The 19545-nt window shown below is 38.6% G+C and overlaps 1 protein-coding gene across 2 annotated transcripts in view; it reads right to left on the bottom strand.

Moving 5' to 3' along the window:
• The window catches only part of ubr3 (ubiquitin protein ligase E3 component n-recognin 3), a 40277-nt gene that overhangs the window by 5460 nt on the left and 15272 nt on the right, over positions 1–19545 (bottom strand). Inside the window, exons 22-34 of one of the 2 annotated variants that reach the window (XM_008399679.3) lie at positions 19337–19507; positions 18788–18820; positions 17486–17931; positions 15368–15456; positions 12267–12416; positions 11979–12112; positions 11440–11550; positions 10920–11120; positions 10128–10264; positions 7062–7147; positions 4123–4228; positions 1714–1814; positions 1053–1177 (exon numbers count right to left, since the gene is read on the bottom strand). In XM_008399679.3, the coding sequence (XP_008397901.2) occupies positions 1053–1177; positions 1714–1814; positions 4123–4228; positions 7062–7147; positions 10128–10264; positions 10920–11120; positions 11440–11550; positions 11979–12112; positions 12267–12416; positions 15368–15456; positions 17486–17931; positions 18788–18820; positions 19337–19507 (1890 nt within the window). The remainder of the gene's footprint in view (positions 1–1052; positions 1178–1713; positions 1815–4122; positions 4229–7061; positions 7148–10127; positions 10265–10919; positions 11121–11439; positions 11551–11978; positions 12113–12266; positions 12417–15367; positions 15457–17485; positions 17932–18787; positions 18821–19336; positions 19508–19545) is intronic. The other variant, XM_008399687.3, reaches the window with a different exon arrangement.

Here is a 19545-nt window from a genome sequence, read left to right as displayed (position 1 = left end):
GCTGATCTGGCTGCTGTTTTATACAGAGGAAAAGCTGAACGCATTCATCAAGCTGAAGGTGGTAGAATATAAAACAGAAGTCTTATCTCGTCTGCTGTCATTCGTCGCAGATTTATAGGTGGGGATTTTCGAGTCTAAAGCTTTCCTTCGTTTGTTTCGAGCCTCTGATCTGTCTTCACTGTGCTTTCCCGTTCACTTTCATGGCAGTCGCACTCAACTCAATATGGATATTTTATGCCGTTTCAAAGCCGTGTCAACAGTGAGTAGCGATCACAATTAAAGTACAATGGAAAATTACTATGCTTAAAGATAGAAATCCCTCAAATGAAAAGTTCTCCAGCCAATTAGCTTAATCACTGAACAACTCCAGTGATATTGTTGCACACTGTTTTGTATAGATATTAATTATATTGTGCCAATTTACGACAAACAAAAGACACTTCACAAAAAACCCCAAACAGAAACAGATGCAAAGATGTTAAAGACCTTCAACTCTGTTCTTTAAGTGGATATTGTTACAGCAATGAATATTGTCTGATATTGAGAATTTAAAATGAATACAATACAGCTTGCCATAAGTGCTGTATTTTATGACCTAGGGCAAGCTAAAGCCACACCATTTATTTCCCACTACTGCTGTAAAACTAGAAACCTGCATTTGCATACTGCTGACTAAAAATGAGCATGTTCATGTTCAGCCTGCTGCATTATTTCCAGGTATTGTTGCATTAGTTAGGTGTGGGCTGCTTTAAATAGGAGTTCAATTTATTCAGTGATATTTTTATTTTTTTGTTATGTACTGTTCTGAGTGAGAAACATCACTGTCTGTGACTGATGCATTCTCAGCATTTCTGTGCAGTTTAAGAGGAATAAAAGGGGAGTGACAAAACTAATACATCTCAGCAAGATAAACAAATTACTTACATTTTTTTTCTAAGTTAACTGTTTTTACCAAGATATGAAAATGAAACATCACATAGCTACTGGAAAATAAAACAACCTATAATAAGCACGTGGCCTCTCAGATCAAGGCCGTGTGGTTTAACATTTACCTTCTTAAGTGCTCCTGATTTGACCCAGGCTTGCCTTTCTTCTGAGCTCAGCTTGGTTGACAGTGCAGCTAAAGCCTGAGTGAACTGCAGGTTGTACAGCATCTTGATCACGCAGGTAAAGTGCTCTAAACGAGGTCAGAAAGAGACACCAGCAGGATGAGCTAGTAAGGTTTCTGGATTTAAAAGTGCGAGTTGGAGGGTTGTAGGGATATCACGTCTGACACGGAAAGCTGCAGTGGACAACACACTCAATAATTAGCAGAAAACTCAGCCAGACTAAAGCAACGGAATGGAAAAATGGAAAAAAAAATACTTTGTTTAAAAGTTTTACAGATAAAGAACCTAGACTTGTATTTACAACTAAATGTAGAGCACGTTCTACAGTTCACCAACAAATTTATCTTCCAATCAGTTCTTTAAAGAATTTACTTCATTTTCACAGGGAATGAATAAAGTAAAGAACGAGGGAGATATGAGGGAGGGCGAGTTCTTCATGATCCTCACAGCCAAAACAGCAACATGAGTACAGACAAAAATACTCATGTTGAAAATGCTTCTTTCAAGCGTTCAGCCTCAAATAATAATGCAGGGCGTCCTTGTGTTACAGCTACAAGAAGGTCTGTACCCCTGTGATTTCCTGATGCTGGGGGAGAAGCCTTACCTTTACGCAGAGGCTGCGGCATAGTTAGCACAAAGATGATGAGGAGGGATGGGACATCTCGAAACAGCATGGGGACCTCAGGTCTCTCCTCATCAAAGCCACTGCAAAAACACACCAAGGAGCTTTTTCATTACTCAAACGGTCCTGCGTGTAACTCAGTGAAATGTCAAACAGTTGTGGTAATGTGAAACCCTGAAAAAAAAAGCAAGTCAAAAACTATTAAGCACATGAAGAAAATGTTGTGTATCTGAAGGCTGTGTATCCGAGACCATTCAGATACACAGCCTTGTGTAACAGCCTTTTTTTCTTTTTTTTTTTTGCTAAAAAAAAAAAACCTAACTAATAATACTAGTTCATGTATGAGGTTGAGTTTATTCTCTGCTTATTTGTTTCACACATTTGGTAAAATCACTAACAACGATCAATAAAAAAAAAACAAGACAAGACAAGCAAGGTAAGGCGGTGGCATACGTCACAATATCAGAAAAAAGGTAAATTAATTGTACGATCATACCATTTACAATTTTGTTTCTTTTTAGCTCAATAGTCTAAAAAGATACAAATCATCTTGTTGAAATCTTGAGATTTTTGAATGTTCTAACAAATGTTTTGCATGGAGAGTTCAACAAACAGAACTCAAATAAATTCACCCTAAAGAAAATCTGACTGTAATGTAAGAAGGAATCTCTATCTCAGTTGTGTCACAGAGAATGAGACGGAGGAAACTAGGTTCTCTCCTAATTAATATAAAAAAACTAAAACACTTTTTTTCCCCCATCTCTTTGTTCATCTGACTGCATCTGCGACGTTTGTGACTGAAAAAGTGTGACCTGATGCCAACAAGACCCATCTGCAGGAGCAAACATCTGTCTTGTTGAGCTGACAAATCAAGTCGATTGTGCTGAATTTTATTTAATTTTATGTTTTTCTTCACCGTTGCAAATGTCAACTGCTGCGTATCTATTGGCGATAAGCAAGTTCAACATGAAGGTAAACACCGCAATGCTGCATAAAGCACATCTAAAAGTGGCTTTAGACCATCTGAGAGGAAAAGCTTCTGCTGTGGTTTTCCATTTTTAATTTGTTCAACAAAGACGTAGCTTCAAAAGAACCCTTCTCTTGCATCCCCTGATTGAAATCCTTAATGCATTCTGGGTAACATATTCTTATTTTGTGCCATTCCAATTTACATGTCTTTTGTTCGGTGCATGGCCCGGTCTCCACTCTACCCTTGAAAGGCTGCTTCGGGGGTTTAGAACAAGAGGAACTGCACTTAAAGAATAAAACCTTCCATTTCCAAACCACTCAACACTTAATTCTTCAGTGCACTGGAAGAAAAACCTTAGAGGACCGAGCTTTCAGCCATTATCTGCAGCCGCACACTCAAACATTTCCTTTTTAAGATTCTCTCGTAAAGAAAATGGCAAGAGGGATGTTTGGCATCGACGTGGAAACGTCTCTCCGTCCCATATAACTAGACTACATTAGGTCGACAGCCTCAGGGTGTGAATGACACTGCTCCCTTATGAAGCTCTAACAAGAGTATTTTTAAACAGCAAATAGGTCCAAAGAGAATACCGAGGCTGCAAGCACTTTGACGTGTTTGCAGGTGTGAAAGCATGTCTAACAGAACATTAACAGAGGAAGAGAGGCTATTTGAGCTTCTTTTTCAGGTGCAGTAAACCATGTTTTCCAGAGCTAAACAATATGCTGAGTCACAGTATCAATTTGTGCAATGTAAGGCACTGCTTGGATGCAATATTTGGTGGGCTGCTATATTTAAATGCTATATTTTTAACATTATGTTTGGTTGTGAGGACAAACTTTGGCAACTGAGATTCTTAAGCTAAAAGGGAGTTAGCTGAACCACGTGACATTTTCACTGCAATATTCAATGACAAATTGCAGTTGAATGTTTCTCCAACATAATGCAGCTCCAATTCTTTCAAATCATCAATTATGGAATCCAAATTGATATTCTTTTTAAATTTCCTAACATTTCCTTATTTTTTTTGTCTGGTTGTTTTACCAAACATAAAAAAAAATCCAACCTATGTATTTGTACCTTTTTGTATTTTGCTAAATAAATACTAATCCCTTTAAAGGGCAGGAGACAGCTGGGTGCTGGTGTTTCACCGCTGCTCCCTGTACACTCAATTTGACAGGGTCGTTTGGCTCTGCGTGGAGTGCCCGGTAATTTGCCAGATGCAGCAATTACTGGTATCTATGGTAACCAGCCACAGTCCCCCCCCTCCCTCCCCACACCTCTTTTTTCTGCTTTTAGATCCAGTGTGTTTTTATGCTAGAGAAAATGGTGAGAAAGACACCAGAGGATGGAAAAGTTGCAATGCATCAACAGAATAACAGATTTCCTTTTAGGAAGAGTATATGAGGACGAACGTTACTCACTCTGCGTCCTTGTGTTGTACAATCTGCGTCAGCTTCGTCCACGGGTTGTACGCTGAATCGATGCTGTAGAGTCTCATGTGCATGGCCAACACGTGGAACAGCTGATCTGAAAGAAGAAACGACAAAACATCTTGTTGTTGTCTCACAAATCGCTCGCATGAGAATGCAATCGTGTTGATCGCAGCTTGTTTTATCACAGCAGCAAGCAATGCTGAAGGACTTATGAGAGCCCTATGAGAGACGGCAGGCTAATGTTTGGCTCAGATGAAACGGGGCCAGCCCAGATGGACTCATGGCCAGGTCCGACAGTCTAGAGAGTCTCTTTTACACCTGTTCTTTGTGAAACTAATGGAACATGAAGACAGACCATCGGTGCACACACAAAACCATGTTTAGTCACTACCTCAATTAATTACCATGTCCAGGCGTTACTTTAATGTAATAATATGTGTAACATGTTTATTATGCAAGGTGAAAAATCTAAATTCATTCAAATCTGCCTAACAACAGAGATGGACGATTTATAAATGCGGCTGCTCTCAGGACGAGAGCGGTAACAAAAAGCATTCGCTCTCGTTTATTTGGCTTTACAATGATTTCTGAGGCAGTAATGCAGCAAAATGGCTTCAAATAATCGACACTGTAATTTTCCTGCGAGCCAGTTTTCAATTCTTGGAGCAACACTGCCCTCCGCAGGTAAAAAGAGACACGGCAAAGAGAAATCAAGGTGTCAGATTCTGACGGCATCCCATTTGTCTTTCCTGCAGATTGTTTCCCCTCTCTGCCATCGTTCTCCTCCAGCCAGCAACAAACCAGAGAGAGGCAGCTACAGGGAGGAGGGAAGATCTTAAAAACAGGAGAGAGAATAAAATCCTGGCTATAATTAACTAGGCTCCTCAAAATATATGCATTAAGTATATGCTTGTTCCAAGTTTTATGGCTCCAATTTTTTCCATCTCTTTGTCAAGAGGAAGCAGAGTCAAGTGAAAACAATTTCGACCACCAAATAGAAATAACTAAAAGTACTTTCCTTTGAGACACATAGTTGGTGGAAAACAAGAACAAATTTAAATAAACCTTATCATCACCGTGCTTTATAGGTTCCTAAACAAAACAAAACAAAAGCTTTTCGATTGCAACAAGTTGAGCAAAACATCACCAGTGATTAGATAACTTGGCACGACCACTGTTACAACAGTGCCTTGTTCAAGTGTTCATATCTCCTGAAATGTTCCATATTTTGTCCCCTTACAACCAGTTAAATGTCTTTGATTTTGATTTTTACATGACAGAACAACCCAATTATAGTAAGGTGGAAGAAAATCATGTTTTTCTTCCACCTTTTTTTTTTTTACCAGAAAAAATCAGTTTTTTCTGGTAAAAAAAATCTGTGAATCATTTTGTTTTCTGTCACGCAGCGTGTTTCAACATGGTGGTTAGTGTGACCAGTGCATTATGGGTCAATGCATTCTGGAGAAAAAGTTACGGTGAGTGTTGTGAACCACAAAAACAGCAACTTGAGTGAGACAAGAAGGACACTACTACATGTCCACGGCGCGAAACACCGGGGTCTGATTGGTCCTTTGAAATTACAATCACTTACACACAGATCAACAACGACTCTGAAATGAATGCAGATAGTTACTAGTATCAATAGATCCACATCCCAGGACCAATTGGGGTTTGGTGCACAATTACTTTTTTCTAAGATGATGCCCTAGTTGTCTCAGGTCATGTAATTAAATATTGGTTTACAGACTAAAAAACCCACAAACCACTAATAACACTAATGCCGCTTCCAGTCCTGCATATTGGACTGGAAGTGGCATTGAGTTGGAACAGGGAAGGTCAGCATCATTATCCTTTAAAATGCCTTTAAAGTAGCAGAGTTCAATTTTTTCAGCTAAAAGAGCAAAGCTGCTTAAAAGCTAGACTCTCTACATTTGATTTAGCAGGTGCCCAGGGAATTGAAAAGAGAGCTTGTTCCTACAGTCAATTGTAACCTCATCAGCTGAACACATGAGGGACCTATAGGGAAGCAGGCTTAAGAGCCCCATGGGCTCTCACAGTTAGTGAACGTCTGCCTTTTTCCTTTAAATCCATTTCCCCAAGAAGAATGAACACTAATGTACTGCAAATGAGTAAATTTGGCTGTCAGTGTGGCTACACGGTTAATGTAGCTCAAAAATGGCAACCCTTAAGGGGAGAAATCTCTCCAGGCACTCGGGGATGACGGGGCGTTTCACTGGAGCAGCTGCAACTCTGACAGAACAATTAAATAACTAGAAAACGGGAAGTGAAACCCAACAAAATCACACATCCATCTCTCCAGGATTTCTCACTCTATTCATCGATGAAATTTAACTTCTCTGAATGGCAATTTTTAATCTACGTTTTGTAGTTGAGAAGAAATACAAATATTCAGGTTTTCCTTTCTAATTCAGATCTCATCATATCTTAGTTAATGACCTTGCAAACTGTAAAAAAAAAAAAAACACTATAAGTTATACGTTTTTTTTCCCCCTCAACAGTTGAGCTTAGTACTGAACAATGTACTGAACTGCAAATAACACAGTTTTCCAAATAGTTCACTCAGAGCAGAATCCATAATTTTTTTTTTTACCATTAATTAACTTGTTTCCCCCCCCCCCCCCCCAACGGTCGAGCTGTAGTACTGAACAATGTGCTGAACTGCAAATAACACAGTTTAAAAGACATAAGCTTTTACAAAATAAAAAACAAACTAAAGATTGTTAAAAACTCATATGCTCTTTAAAACACAATTTAATGAAACCTGACTGCAGAAAGAGAGGTGGTCCTTTCCGACTCGAATGCCTAGTTAAGTTACTTTGTCATTATAAATCAGGCCAGTATCTTCTCTTGGCATGCAGCGATTGTTCACCAATAAAATATAAGAAATCGAACCAGCAACTACTCACTTAGACATGAGCGCTTGGCAGCAGCGCTGGCTCCTCCAGAGCACAGGTTTCCTCCCCGATGCACAAGCTCCAGCTCCAGGTTTGTCCTGAGGGTCAGAAACATAAGCAACCAACTGATTGGTAAGCAGGTCAGCTGGTGCAAAAGTGATCACCAGAATATGCTCATGACTGCGTCATCACAGCTTTTAGTAAAGTCATAAGTCTTGTAAAATAACTGAAGTTATTCCTTTTAAACTGTTACCAATGAAACGTTTAATAATAAATGAGCTTTGCACAAGTGAAAATCAATACAAATTCAATTAGCAGCACATTCACATCAATGGTTTTCCACTGGACTTTGTGGGGAATTAACAACAGTTTATCTATGAAGCCACTCAATTAGCAACATTCTCCACCCAGTATTGCTGTACTTACCGTATTTTCCGCACTATAAGTCGCTCCTAAAAACCTTCAATTTCCTCAAAAGCCGACAGTGCGCCTTATAATCCGGTACGCCTTATATATGAACCAATATTGAGCCACAGCAGGTCTAGCAACTACGATAAGCAGCCACCGACTTCATTTTCGCCCGTAGAAGAAGAAGCGCGCGGTGCATGCTGGGATAGTTGTCAGAACGCTGGTTTGTTAATAAAGTTTGAGTATCTACCTACCGACCTGATAATCAGGTCGTCTGCAGGTCATTTAGCACCACGTTCTCCACGAACATGCTGTCCGCGAACGGAGAAGGGTGATCATCGTCCGGCCCAGTCGCAGAGGGCTCTCCACGCTAACCGGAGTCAGACTGTTTTGTTGACATTCACTTTAGTGCAGCTCCATCTAATGGATGCATAACGTAACTCCAGCCTCTACTGTAGCGTCTATTCTATGCGCCTTATATATGAAAAAAGTTTTAAAATAAGTCATTCATTGAAGGTGCAATTTATAATCCGGTGCACCTTATAATGCAGAAAATACAGTAGATTTCTGAAACTCCCTAGCTTACTCTGTAGGTGAAACATACGTAAGGAAAACTGAAGTTTTGCAGGGATTATGGAGAGTCGTCTAAAAACTGCATCACGCCTTAAATGTGCCTCTGTGATAATTAGAGACACACACAGATTGGGGATTACGGAACTTCATGGTCGACAGAACCCCAGTTTGTGATCAGTTGGTCAGACGCTACAATTGTAGTATCGTTTTTAGATTAGTGAAAATCAAAATACAAAACAGAAATACAAATATGACCAGTAACTAAAAAGCTAACAGTCTTGTTCATCCTATAGAAAACTATTCTCAGATTTGATCCAGTGACCTGTACACGACATCTACAGAGTGAATGCAAACAAGGGAGTGTGCATATATTTGCGTAACTAGTTGTGCGTTACTGTAGACTCTGATTTTCAGTCTATTACTATAAAAAAGCTTGGAAAGACACCGCCTAGTCAAACCCTCTGCCACTTAATGCACTTTGTCAGCACAACTCCTTCACATTGCATAATAGATTTTCCACGAGACGCACTATTAGCATAAAAGCCCTTCCAAAATCAGTTTATGTAAATTGTTCTATTATCAGTTTTATAACCATGAATATTAAATGTGCAAACAGTCATCCTCACATTGGGATTTTGTTTTGGAAATGATAAAAAATAAAAAACAAGACATCTAAGAACATAGATGGTGAAAGCAGATATGTTCTTAGGTGTTGCTAAAAATGGGACTGATCTGGGTCCGTCTTGCCAAACCTCTGGCCGTTTCTTCCTACAGACCATGGAGGAGAGGCAAATACTTGGGTTTCCTGGGAGAAAAAAAAACCCAATTTCACATAGATAATGCAACCACAGTGAAGCTCCATCTGGCTCTTACTGATAAGAGCACCCGTGTGACAGAAGAATTTTCCACTCCTCGGGCAATTTGCTCCGTTCATTGAACTTCATAGCACCAACATGCTTCCAGACACACTTAGGGGATCATTCTGTTTAGGGCAGAGGGCTGAGGGTACCAGTGTTGGGTGGACAAGAGGTCTAAGTAGCTACACCACACAAATGGCTTCTTTTGAGTTTTTTGGAAACGGGAGGTGGTGTTGGTTGAGGGGATCCCAAGGTTACAAAGGGAGTCAGTCATCTCTCTTACCTGTGACCAGTCTTTGTAGAAGATAAAAGTGCTCAGAAAAACCCCCCAAGAATATTTCCCTTTGGGTCTGTTTAGTCTTTGTTTGTTTTTGTTTGATCCAAATGAGTATTCTCCAAAATCTTTGGGTAACGTTTGAATGGCAGACTAAGTTTAAATTAAATAGATCAAATGTTCATAAGTCATGCATCAGCTATAAGCACAAAATATATATTTTAAATCAAAGATCCCTTTTAATGCCGTGCCAACTTTGTCTGCATGGATGGTTATTGTTTGCTAAAACCAAACTTTTACAACAGAACAAAAACAAAAGATGGCCTTTATTCTGCTGGATTCATCTGCTACTGGTGCGTGAATGCGCATGAAATGTGTAAAGTGTTGCTAAAGGATGACCTTTAATGCAACGACCAGCCAATAAGATCAAGTCACAGTACACACACTCAAATGATGTACATCAGTAATATTATTTTAAGTAGGAATCTAGACAAGTAGTGATATAAAAAAGAAATGACTAGGATTTTTAAAAGGTTACTTTATGGATCAACTTTCAAGAGCTACAATATGCCCCATCAAACCAAATCAGGAACAAATGATCAGGAATGATACATAAGCAATTTATTTTTATCCAGTCAACTCCGTGATCTTCCTAGATCACAAAAACTAATCAAATAAATCACATGTGCGCTTGACGAAAGGAGCTATAAGGGAGGGATTGTTTTACACCGTTTATAACAAAGCTCTTACTGAAACGAGGTTAGTAACTATATCTTAAAGGTGTGAAAGAGATCCTGAGTATGTCACATTAAACTACACAAGTGTGCACTTTTCCAAGTTCAAAAACCAAAACATGCTCTTCGTACAATTGAATCAAGTGTCTGTAAGTCCAGTTCACGCATGAAAAACAGAATCGTTTGTGAATAATGGCGACTATTTTAAACAATTAGAGGGCTGTGATCTTACCTTGCCACCGAGTACATGAAGAGGAAATCATTATCTGGGGAGCCAGGATTTTTGCCATAGTCCATGTATTTCTTCTGGGTGGTGTTCTTTATGTCTTTGATTACTAATTCCATTTCTTTACTCAAGTTGGACTCCGTCTAAGAGGAAAAAATAGTTTAAATTAGTTTAAATCATCAATAGACTACAAAATGTAAGATTAAAAGACAACACAAATATTTTTATCTGGGTAATTTTATTAATGAAAAAAGAATGTGTGCAGGAGACAAAAAAGGTCAAGGTTTTACTTTAATTCAAAACTATGGATTGCTATATTACAACGTAGCAAACCGTTACAGTCAAAAATGTCTTACAAAAAAAGTTTGTAAAGCTAAATGCTGCAGCACTAAATACTAGTGACTTCAATAGAAATTGCTATAACCGTCTTATTATAAATAATGTAGAACTATAAAGTTATATTTTCAATTTTATTTGTTTTTATATACTTTGATACTTTTTATCTTTGTGTGAATCTACATGCACTTTCACTTTTCTGTTATTACACCTTTTACACCTGAATATGTGGGACAATAAATTATATTTCTATTCTATTCACATACTCAAACATAAACGCATGGCCAACCCCCTATAAAACATAAACATATGGCCAAGATGGAAATAAACATTAGCTTTTAATATTAGTCTAGCTTTACTCTGACCAATGCCAATATGTTAACGAATGGCATCAACATCTGCTTATATATACTGATTGTAAAACCGATATATATTGCGCCATAAATTTAATTTAAAACTCACTGGAAAAAGGCCGAGTTTTTCCTGCAGGTCCTCCACCTCCTTCACCAGAACGCATGTCGCTTTGTTCGTGGGTGTGTGCCATCCACTCGAACCCGTGCCACGCCCAGGGCGGCACGGGAGGACACTATTGGCAAACTGCCGGCACAGTGGGCAGGTAAATTCACCCTTGTCAACAGAGAAACCCTGGAGGACCTGGTCATTCTGAAGAAAAACATCACAAGAGTAAAAAAAAAAAAAAAAAAAAAAAAGATTCCGCAAATATAGTTCTAAACATAAACATAAGGTAAAAAAAATGTACAGAAAAGTTTATTCTTTCAAACTAAAAGAATAAACTTTTAGTTTATTCTTTTATATAATCTGTATATTATATAAACTGTATCATAATATACAGATTATGATATAAAACAAAAAAAGAAATGTTTCGTAGGTGTTTGGTTAATGAGCTGTTAATCTCCATCCTAAACAGGCATCCAGCTTCTGTTAGCGGAACATTAATTTCATAAGGTCAAGTCTTTCTTACCCTCAGAGACTCCATGTAGGACTTATGGCAATCTATATGCAGAGTGTGTCCGCAGGTCTGGACATAGACTCCTCCATCCCAGCCTATTGACACAGACTGCAAACAAGAACTCTGCAGAATTCACAAAAGAGAAAACACATCAGTCAGAGCTAATTCATAGATATCCATCCTGCAGAGGCTTCTGCAGCTCAGAGGCGATCTGAACTCCTCAGTATTAAAAGAACAACCTCAGAAATGTTTTTTGTTTTTTTTATCTATTGTACATACCAGATGATTTGCTTTGTTCAAACATTTAAAATGTTATATATTTTAATTGAGAAGTGCATGGATAGTTTCTGACATCAATTTGTGGAAAAGAATCAGAAATGAGATAATGCATTTTGCAATATCCTGAACTGAGAAATCAGTCTGCCTAATGTCATTTAGAAAAATGCTTTTGACGTGAATTTTACCAGACGGTGTGCAACATATAAAAGCTCTTTTGGAAGTCGGATTTTTACCTAACTTTAACAAAATATATGTTTCTGTGAGCCACATACATCTTTGAAGAACTGTTGCATCAGCGTGAGCCTGACATCATGAGCCACGCCGCATGTGTCTGCAAGATATATGTGCTCCTCGTCGCTCGTTGGTAGCTGCTTGGGTTGTTTGCTTTTGCGTCGGTGCCCAAGAACTGGAGGAGAAAAGTTAGGTAAAATGCAGCGATGCTGGTGAGAAATATAAATATTCTTCCCTTAAATGTTGATTTAACTGTTGCTTCAACATTTTTAGAATAAAAGGCACCATAGGTGGAGTCTACAAAGGGACAATCTGGCCGAATTTAACACCTGAGGATGCTTGGAGTAGAACCACTAATCCAGTTGGCCGGTCCTCGGTGGACGGTCCGCTCTGTCCGCAGATCACACAGTCGTACAGAACCTCAGACTCCATCACTTCCGATGACCCCAAATCCATCGCTGCCTCAGTTTCAGGAGATTCTGCCCAAAAACAAGATTGAGAAAAGAGAGATGAGAATGAGAATAACTTACTTGTACAAAGCTTTCCACACAAAATATTCAAATAACACCAGCTGAGGCAAATAAAAAAAATTGGTAACTGTTAGATTAAGCTGATTACTCTGAAAGAAAACTTTTGTTCAAAGCAATGTTTAAACTTGTGTGATTGAAAATTAATGGACTTGAATCACAGTATATGAACGTGTTTTACAGCAATGAACTGGATAGAACTAAACCAAATTTGGATTCTATATGATTAGTCTGATTACACAGAGAAGACATTTGTTAGGAGATTGTGCTATATTGCTGATATATCAGGGTGCATCAGTGTTGCATTGGAATAAATTTGATATTTTCTCAAATTTTAGGCATGTCCATTCACTGTTTAACCCTGAATTATTTACTGGAGGCAAGAAGTTGCTGTCTTATAATCTCTAAACAGAAACTGATTTCAAAACTTATGAACCATCCATTTAAGTGGCAAACGACCTACGTTCTTGACCTTCATTTAACCCTCAGATGCTACATCTTGTTCTTGTGGCTGCATAATGGTAGAATAAAAATGAAGATTTAAAAATTGGCCACCGCATTTTACATTAGTATGATGAGTAGATGCAGTTAATGTCTACTGTGATTTAACCAAAGTGAGCAAAGGTACAATGCTGAATCATGCACATCATCAAGAGGTTCATTTTAATTCCAACTGTGTTGCTCATAATATTTAAACAGTTTTTGAACCTCGCTGTTAACAGATGATGGACAGGAAAACCTCTCTCGACTTGCTTGCAACTGAAATTAATTACAGACATGAAATCAGTTTAAAATGGTAAGGAGTTTGTTCAAAATGAGCAGCAAACACTGAGCAGAAATGTCACATTGTGTTGGAAATTGATTTATTGCTTTTAGGAGGAACATGTTCTCAGAGGAGGTCACTGTGTTCCTGGGGAAATGAAAACAGTTTCACCTGGATGTCAAGGCTACAGCCTTAGCCTCAGGCTATCCAAACACACCGAGCCACCTATGACTGTATACACATCCACAAACACACACAAGCAACTGCAAAATGGGCACAGCAGCAAGAATACCTAGAGTAGCATAAACTGAGGAAGCCTATGAAAGCTAATCTCTAAATGTTAGACTGATCTTAAGTAACACTGGTTTTACAAACCAATTATGAAGTCAGTGACAGCTGTAACTACAGTGCTGTAGAAAAGTATTTGCCTCCTCACACACTTTTCTTTGGCTTTGAATACTTCAATATTGTTAATAGGAGGTGTTTTTGGATAACACCACGATTTCAAGAAATACATTTGGTCTGCAACAAAGTCCTCTTAAAAATTAAACAACAGCTGATTACATTCTGTTCGACTTTATTCTGGATTGTCATCTGGAGACAAAGACTCCAATCTTTTCCATATCATGAAAAAGATTGGTTTCCTCGTAGGTTCTGAAGAAACCAATGAAAACCGTGGTTGCTTTTTTTTTCTTCTATAAACATCAATGCCAACTTTAATGGAAAGTAAAGTCACCATATTACTCCTCTTCTCAGTTCAACCATTGTTTCTGTACAAGTGAACCAAATCTTACATTGATCTGGAAAATATGACAAGTACTAAAGTGCTAAAGTTACAGCACTGCAGTAAAGGTGCAGATAAATGTCACACAGCACAGTTCTGCAAGAATGGACCTACTGACCACAGCAGCCATTATTCAGCTGCTAACCATGCTGTGTCAGGGTGGTCCCTTAGAGTCCGGTTCGCTATTAGGGCTTTGATCTTATGCCCTTACTGCCAACAGGCACAAATACTCTTTTTCCCACGTCTATTTCTGCTAAATAGACCCCAGAGACCGTATGCACAGACTCAACTCCCTCTCACCTTGCATCAGGGGGAAAATGAAATCTGAACAATGATAGGTTTATTTTCACCAAAGGCACTTTACTTCAAGGTCTGTGGTAGAAACATGTTCTCTGAACAAGAAGTGCTGGTGTCCCACCCACCCAATAAAACTGTGATAAAAACTTCAATAGATACAGTATCAAAGAATATTGTTGATAATGCATGTTAGTTGACTGATTCATTTTTATTTACAAATTTGTTTCATACAAATTCCAGTAGAAATGGGTAATGAAATGTTTGTTCCCATTAGGTATCCATCTATATATATATATATATATATATATATATATATATATAAAAATATAAAAAAGGCTGCCAGTCTTGATGATGACTTGCAACATAATGGAGGCTAAAACCTCTGGAGAAAACCTGTCACATTTATTCAGTTTTAGTAACTATTTGAATAGACAACCTGGTGGAGAGCCGGAAAAGAGCAAAAAATGAGTAAAGAGAACGTTAAACTTGTTGTCCGGACATATGAGTGGGTGCATCCGTCCAGATGAGCCAAAACAACAGGAAGATAACCTCTCCATACACTAGGTGGCCAAAATGGAAAATATTTTTGGCCACCTAGCTTTAAGTGCAGTTAAAAATATATATATTTTGACAAAGACCTTTGACTAAATTCATCAAAATGTTAGGTGTTCATCCTAGTTTTTCCTGTTTCCCATTTATATTTGTATTTTTGTGATTTTGTATTCTTTGTTAGCAAATATTTCAGCACTTAGTGCAGTTTTGCTGCAATATTGCTACCTAAGACAAAGCTACGGCAGCACATTTATTTATTTTTAGGTCTTTGGACAATAATCACTTTGACTCCAGGAAGAGATACAGGAATCCAAGACAGAGAATATTGACTCAGCAGAAGAAACTTCACTCTCTGTATCTTTAACACAAGAATGTGTTCATTCAATTTGTGCAAGGTTATTCCAATAACGTCTTAATAATGAGGACGTATATTTAACGCTCTTAAATATCCTCGTAGGACCGTCATTTTGAAGCGCCAACTCTAAAAGCAGAGATAAACAGACTCACCAACATCCATGGCCGTTTCCATGAAACTCTTCTGCCTTGAAGCAAACTCAGCTAAAAGTTTCTGCTGCCTCTCTCGGGCCCGCTGACGCCTGAAACAGAGAAAATACAGGATGAATTTAAAACCAATTTTACCACTGTATTTGTGTTATTAATTAGTATGCATTTCAAAGGTAAATTTACAATAATTCAATCACTGAGTATATGCATAGTTTTGAATGATACATTGTAGAAAAAAAGGCATGTAAAATATGTGACATCAAAAACAAACGCATTGTTAAAGTTTCGTACCAACCATCAATCACTTAACTCCTGAGGGTTCGTTACATCACAAATGTGAAGGAAATATTACAATTATTTTCATCTAGTTGGAAATACTGTAGCACACAAAAGGATTACCAATTATTTTCAAGTTTTCAACGTTAAAGATGGCACTATAGTAATAAATAAGGTGGCCTAGCTAATCCTCTAAAGCTGAAGGAGGTGAGGAGAGTTTTGTAAATGAAGACCAATAAGAAGACGGAATCAAATGTTGACAGAAGTGTAGTAGCTCAATTATTCCCTACTGATAACTAAAAGGGTGCAAGCAATCAGATTAAATAATGGCGTATGGATTTTCAGCGCCAGTGGCCACGTTGCTCTCCGACGGTTGGCTTGGAAACAGATCTAATGTGTTTAAAAGAGAGAAAATCTACCTCTCATTTTCTCTGAGGGATGAAACGAGCGCCAAAGGGAGGTTGTTACAGGATTGTTAAAGCCGTTTCTATCATCATTAACCACAGGACACACAGACTAGAGGCAAATTTCAAGGGGAATAAAGTACAACATTCAACATTTTGGTTTTCAGAAGAGAGATACGAACATATTTTCACGGCCAACGTTAAAACAATTAATTGCAACATAAATGATAATGCGGGATAGACTGTGTTGAGCGCATGAAATCTGCACATTAGAGATCATCAAAGCAGGATTGTGTACAGACAACCTCCGCTTATCTGCTCCTTTACACGTCTCCACGTCAGACTTCGAGCTGATCATTGTGCTTGTATGCAAGCCATTTATCATCTCTTAATATTTTGTCTGATTCTAAAATGATTATTTTTAAACAAGTACATGGTGACAGACTGCAGGATGCAACAATGTCACAATTTTATTGCATGTTTTAAAATTTAGTTTAAAATCTCATTGCATCTCCAATCAGTGAACGCATCGTATCAAGACAATAGATTTTGTAACGCTTATGACATTTAGCACATCAACACGCTAACTTCTAAACAGAGCTTAAAATATTTACTGTAGACTCTCCTCTCTCGCAGATGCTCTGAGTTTATGTCTGGTACTAGGTATGTACAATATCAAGAAAATATAGAACAGTCTTATTCCTGAAAACCAAAATGACATTTTTTCAGATTTTTTTTCTTTTGTCATTCGTACAAAGTGCTCAGGACCATGTCAGAATTTTAGAAACCCAGACACTAAAAATAATCTACATCCTACAGCCTGCAGGAACTGATGTAGGACAGAGTCCATTCAACTGGCCGAAAATATTATTGGTATGCAGAACATGAATGCGGGAGACTTGAAGCTAACCAAATAGTCCTTTCTGATATTTTATGCACCGATATTATGATCCACCGAGACTGTTAGATTTCATAAAGTTTTTGTGTAGTTGCAATCTGAAACTGAAAAAAGCTGCTTGTTTTGAATATACTTTATAGACAACCTTTAAATGCCTTTTTGTCTTGTAGTTAAGGACGTAGAAAAAAGATGGAATGAAAAAAATATCTGTATTTCACATAACCTGCAGTATTTTATTTGAAGACTTCAGTGATGAAGAGAAAGTAAGTTCTATGTCCTTGAGATTATTTTTTTAATATCAACATTTAGCCAGAAAGAAAAAATTGTTTTTTTTAAAAAAACAATAAGAGAAGTAGGAAGGCAAAAGCTTTACATAATCATTGATTGGAATCTATTGGCAAAATATCTGAACAGAGCATCTTTCATCAATACCCTGCCTCAAGGAGATGATGAGCAATATTTAAAATCAGAGTAAGTTTATATGAAATATTAACCCATAGATTTGATATTCTTATTTAGCACAATAAAACGCAGTGACTTCACCTTTCCTCTTTGTCCATAGCTTTCTTGTCAGACGGACTGTTCTTCTTTGGCGGCACTGGAGGACACACCTTTCCACAAATGTCCTGGATGCTACGCTTGATTTGGCAGCTGCGTGCGGCCGCCTTGGTGAGGATCCGCTCGATGGCTGTAATGCCATCTCCGTGAGCGTGATGGCTTGTGTCCGGGTCGTCCAGCCAGGAGGCCGACAGGGAGTTCTGCTTGGACGACATCTTCTGGTGCAGCTTGACGAGGAGGGAAAGCATGCTCTCTCGGATCTCCAGGATCTCGGTGACCAGCTGGGGGGGCGTGCCTGGTGAGACCCAGCGGGTTGAGGAGCTCTTGGGCCTGACGACCTGAGCCGCTTCTGTGTTGCTTCTGTTGATTATTTCCTGGAACTTTCTCCTGCGCTCCGCCACCAGGCTGAACACCTGAGCTTCTCGTAGGTTCTGAAGAAACCAATGAAAACCGTGGTTGCCTTTTTTTTTCTTTTTTTTATGAAGTTGCACATTTCAAAACATTCTCTTATGAAATACTTTGGTCTCTGGTTGGTCATCAGGCATTGGCGGTGTAAACAAAAACCTCACGGGAAGAGCAAATTCTAGCTTTTCCATTAAAAGATTATTATGCTGTACTTGATATACTTAAGAGCTTGAAATATATCAAAGATCTTCACAGAAAAACAAGAGAAAGCATAAAATTTTACGTGCACTGTAGAACTATTTTGGTGCAGACAAGCTTTCCTAACATAGCCTTATTACTGCTCACTTGGATTTTGATGGATTAGCCTGGAGTCTTATTACCATATCCTGACAGAACCAATGCAACCCAAAACAAATGACCGTTATAAAATTTCAGCTGACATTACACCTCGTCATGACAACAATATTAGAGGGAAAAAAAATTCGAATATCCCTGACGTAAAACACACAAGCCCTGTGAAGGATTGGCATGACCTAGGCTGACAGAAAAGGACCCGAGCTGCTCTCTTAAATAAACATACATCATAAAAGCCCGTCAAGCCACCATCAATCATACTGACATGCGGTTAAAAATCGTTTACACCAAAACCTGCATTGCACACGCAATTAGTTTCAGCAGTCAACAGGGAGGGAAACTGCTGCAGCACAGCATTATATTCACGCCTCAACACACCGAGGCAGGGCTCCTTTGGAAAACACAAACCACCAAACACATGCAAAGAGACGCTTCCATACCAGAGATAAGATAGACAAATGCAGCAGCTGGTGCTAGTGCCATTAAAGTAATTAGACTGTTTTTATGGTAATGGGTGCAGACAGCTACCTCTCTCCAATTTCCTGAGAGACGCCTGGAGTTCTGCAAGAGCACAGCAAAATATGTTTAAAGAGAAAGCTACCTGGCGAGCTACGGCAGACTGGAAATACAGATACGAGTAGAACTAGACTACAGCTTAAGGAAGGCTTCCTTGTTCATGAACAGTATTTTCTTTTCCCTGGTTAAATCACAAAGAAATGTTTAGTTGCCGTGGTTCTCCTCATGTCTAGTGCCCAGCTTAATGCCGGCCCCTTAACTGAACGAAACACTAGACGAGTTTTAAAACATGTCTGGGTTACATAGTCTACATGTTAAAGGTCACAGCTTCGTTGTAAAGATGGATACGCTGCAAATTCGATCAGAGGGAATTGGTGCTGGTTTTACTGGCATTTCAGATATGTTGTTTTCTAAATTTATACAGAATAGAGATGTAGAGTTTAATGGTTTTCAAATTACCATTAACTGTATTGTAAAGTGTTGTAAAATCATACAGCTACATGTTTATAACATTGTCAATGTATGGCAGTAAATGTGGTCTAGGCGTCCAGCATCACTTGCCTGGCCATAAGAGGAAGCTTCAGCGCTCGTGCTGGGAGGGGTATCCCTCTTCACTTCGGGTGCTGTCTCAGGAACCCGGACCCTTACAAAGTTGATGACGTGGTGCAGATTGGAAAGCAGATTGGTGCCCGGGAACCAGCTGTCGTGACAGTGCTCCTCAATGCAGGGCTCCTGTAAAGGAAGGTAAAGGAAGACGAAGCATGAAGAAT

The sequence above is a fragment of the Poecilia reticulata genome, chromosome 2 (genome assembly GCF_904066995.2).
Source record: "Poecilia reticulata chromosome 2, P_reticulata-male-v2, whole genome shotgun sequence".
In the NCBI taxonomy this organism is placed as follows: Eukaryota; Metazoa; Chordata; class Actinopteri; order Cyprinodontiformes; family Poeciliidae; genus Poecilia; species Poecilia reticulata.
The sequence above is the reverse complement of the archived record's forward strand: the minus strand, read 5'-3'. Positions and strand labels throughout refer to the sequence as shown.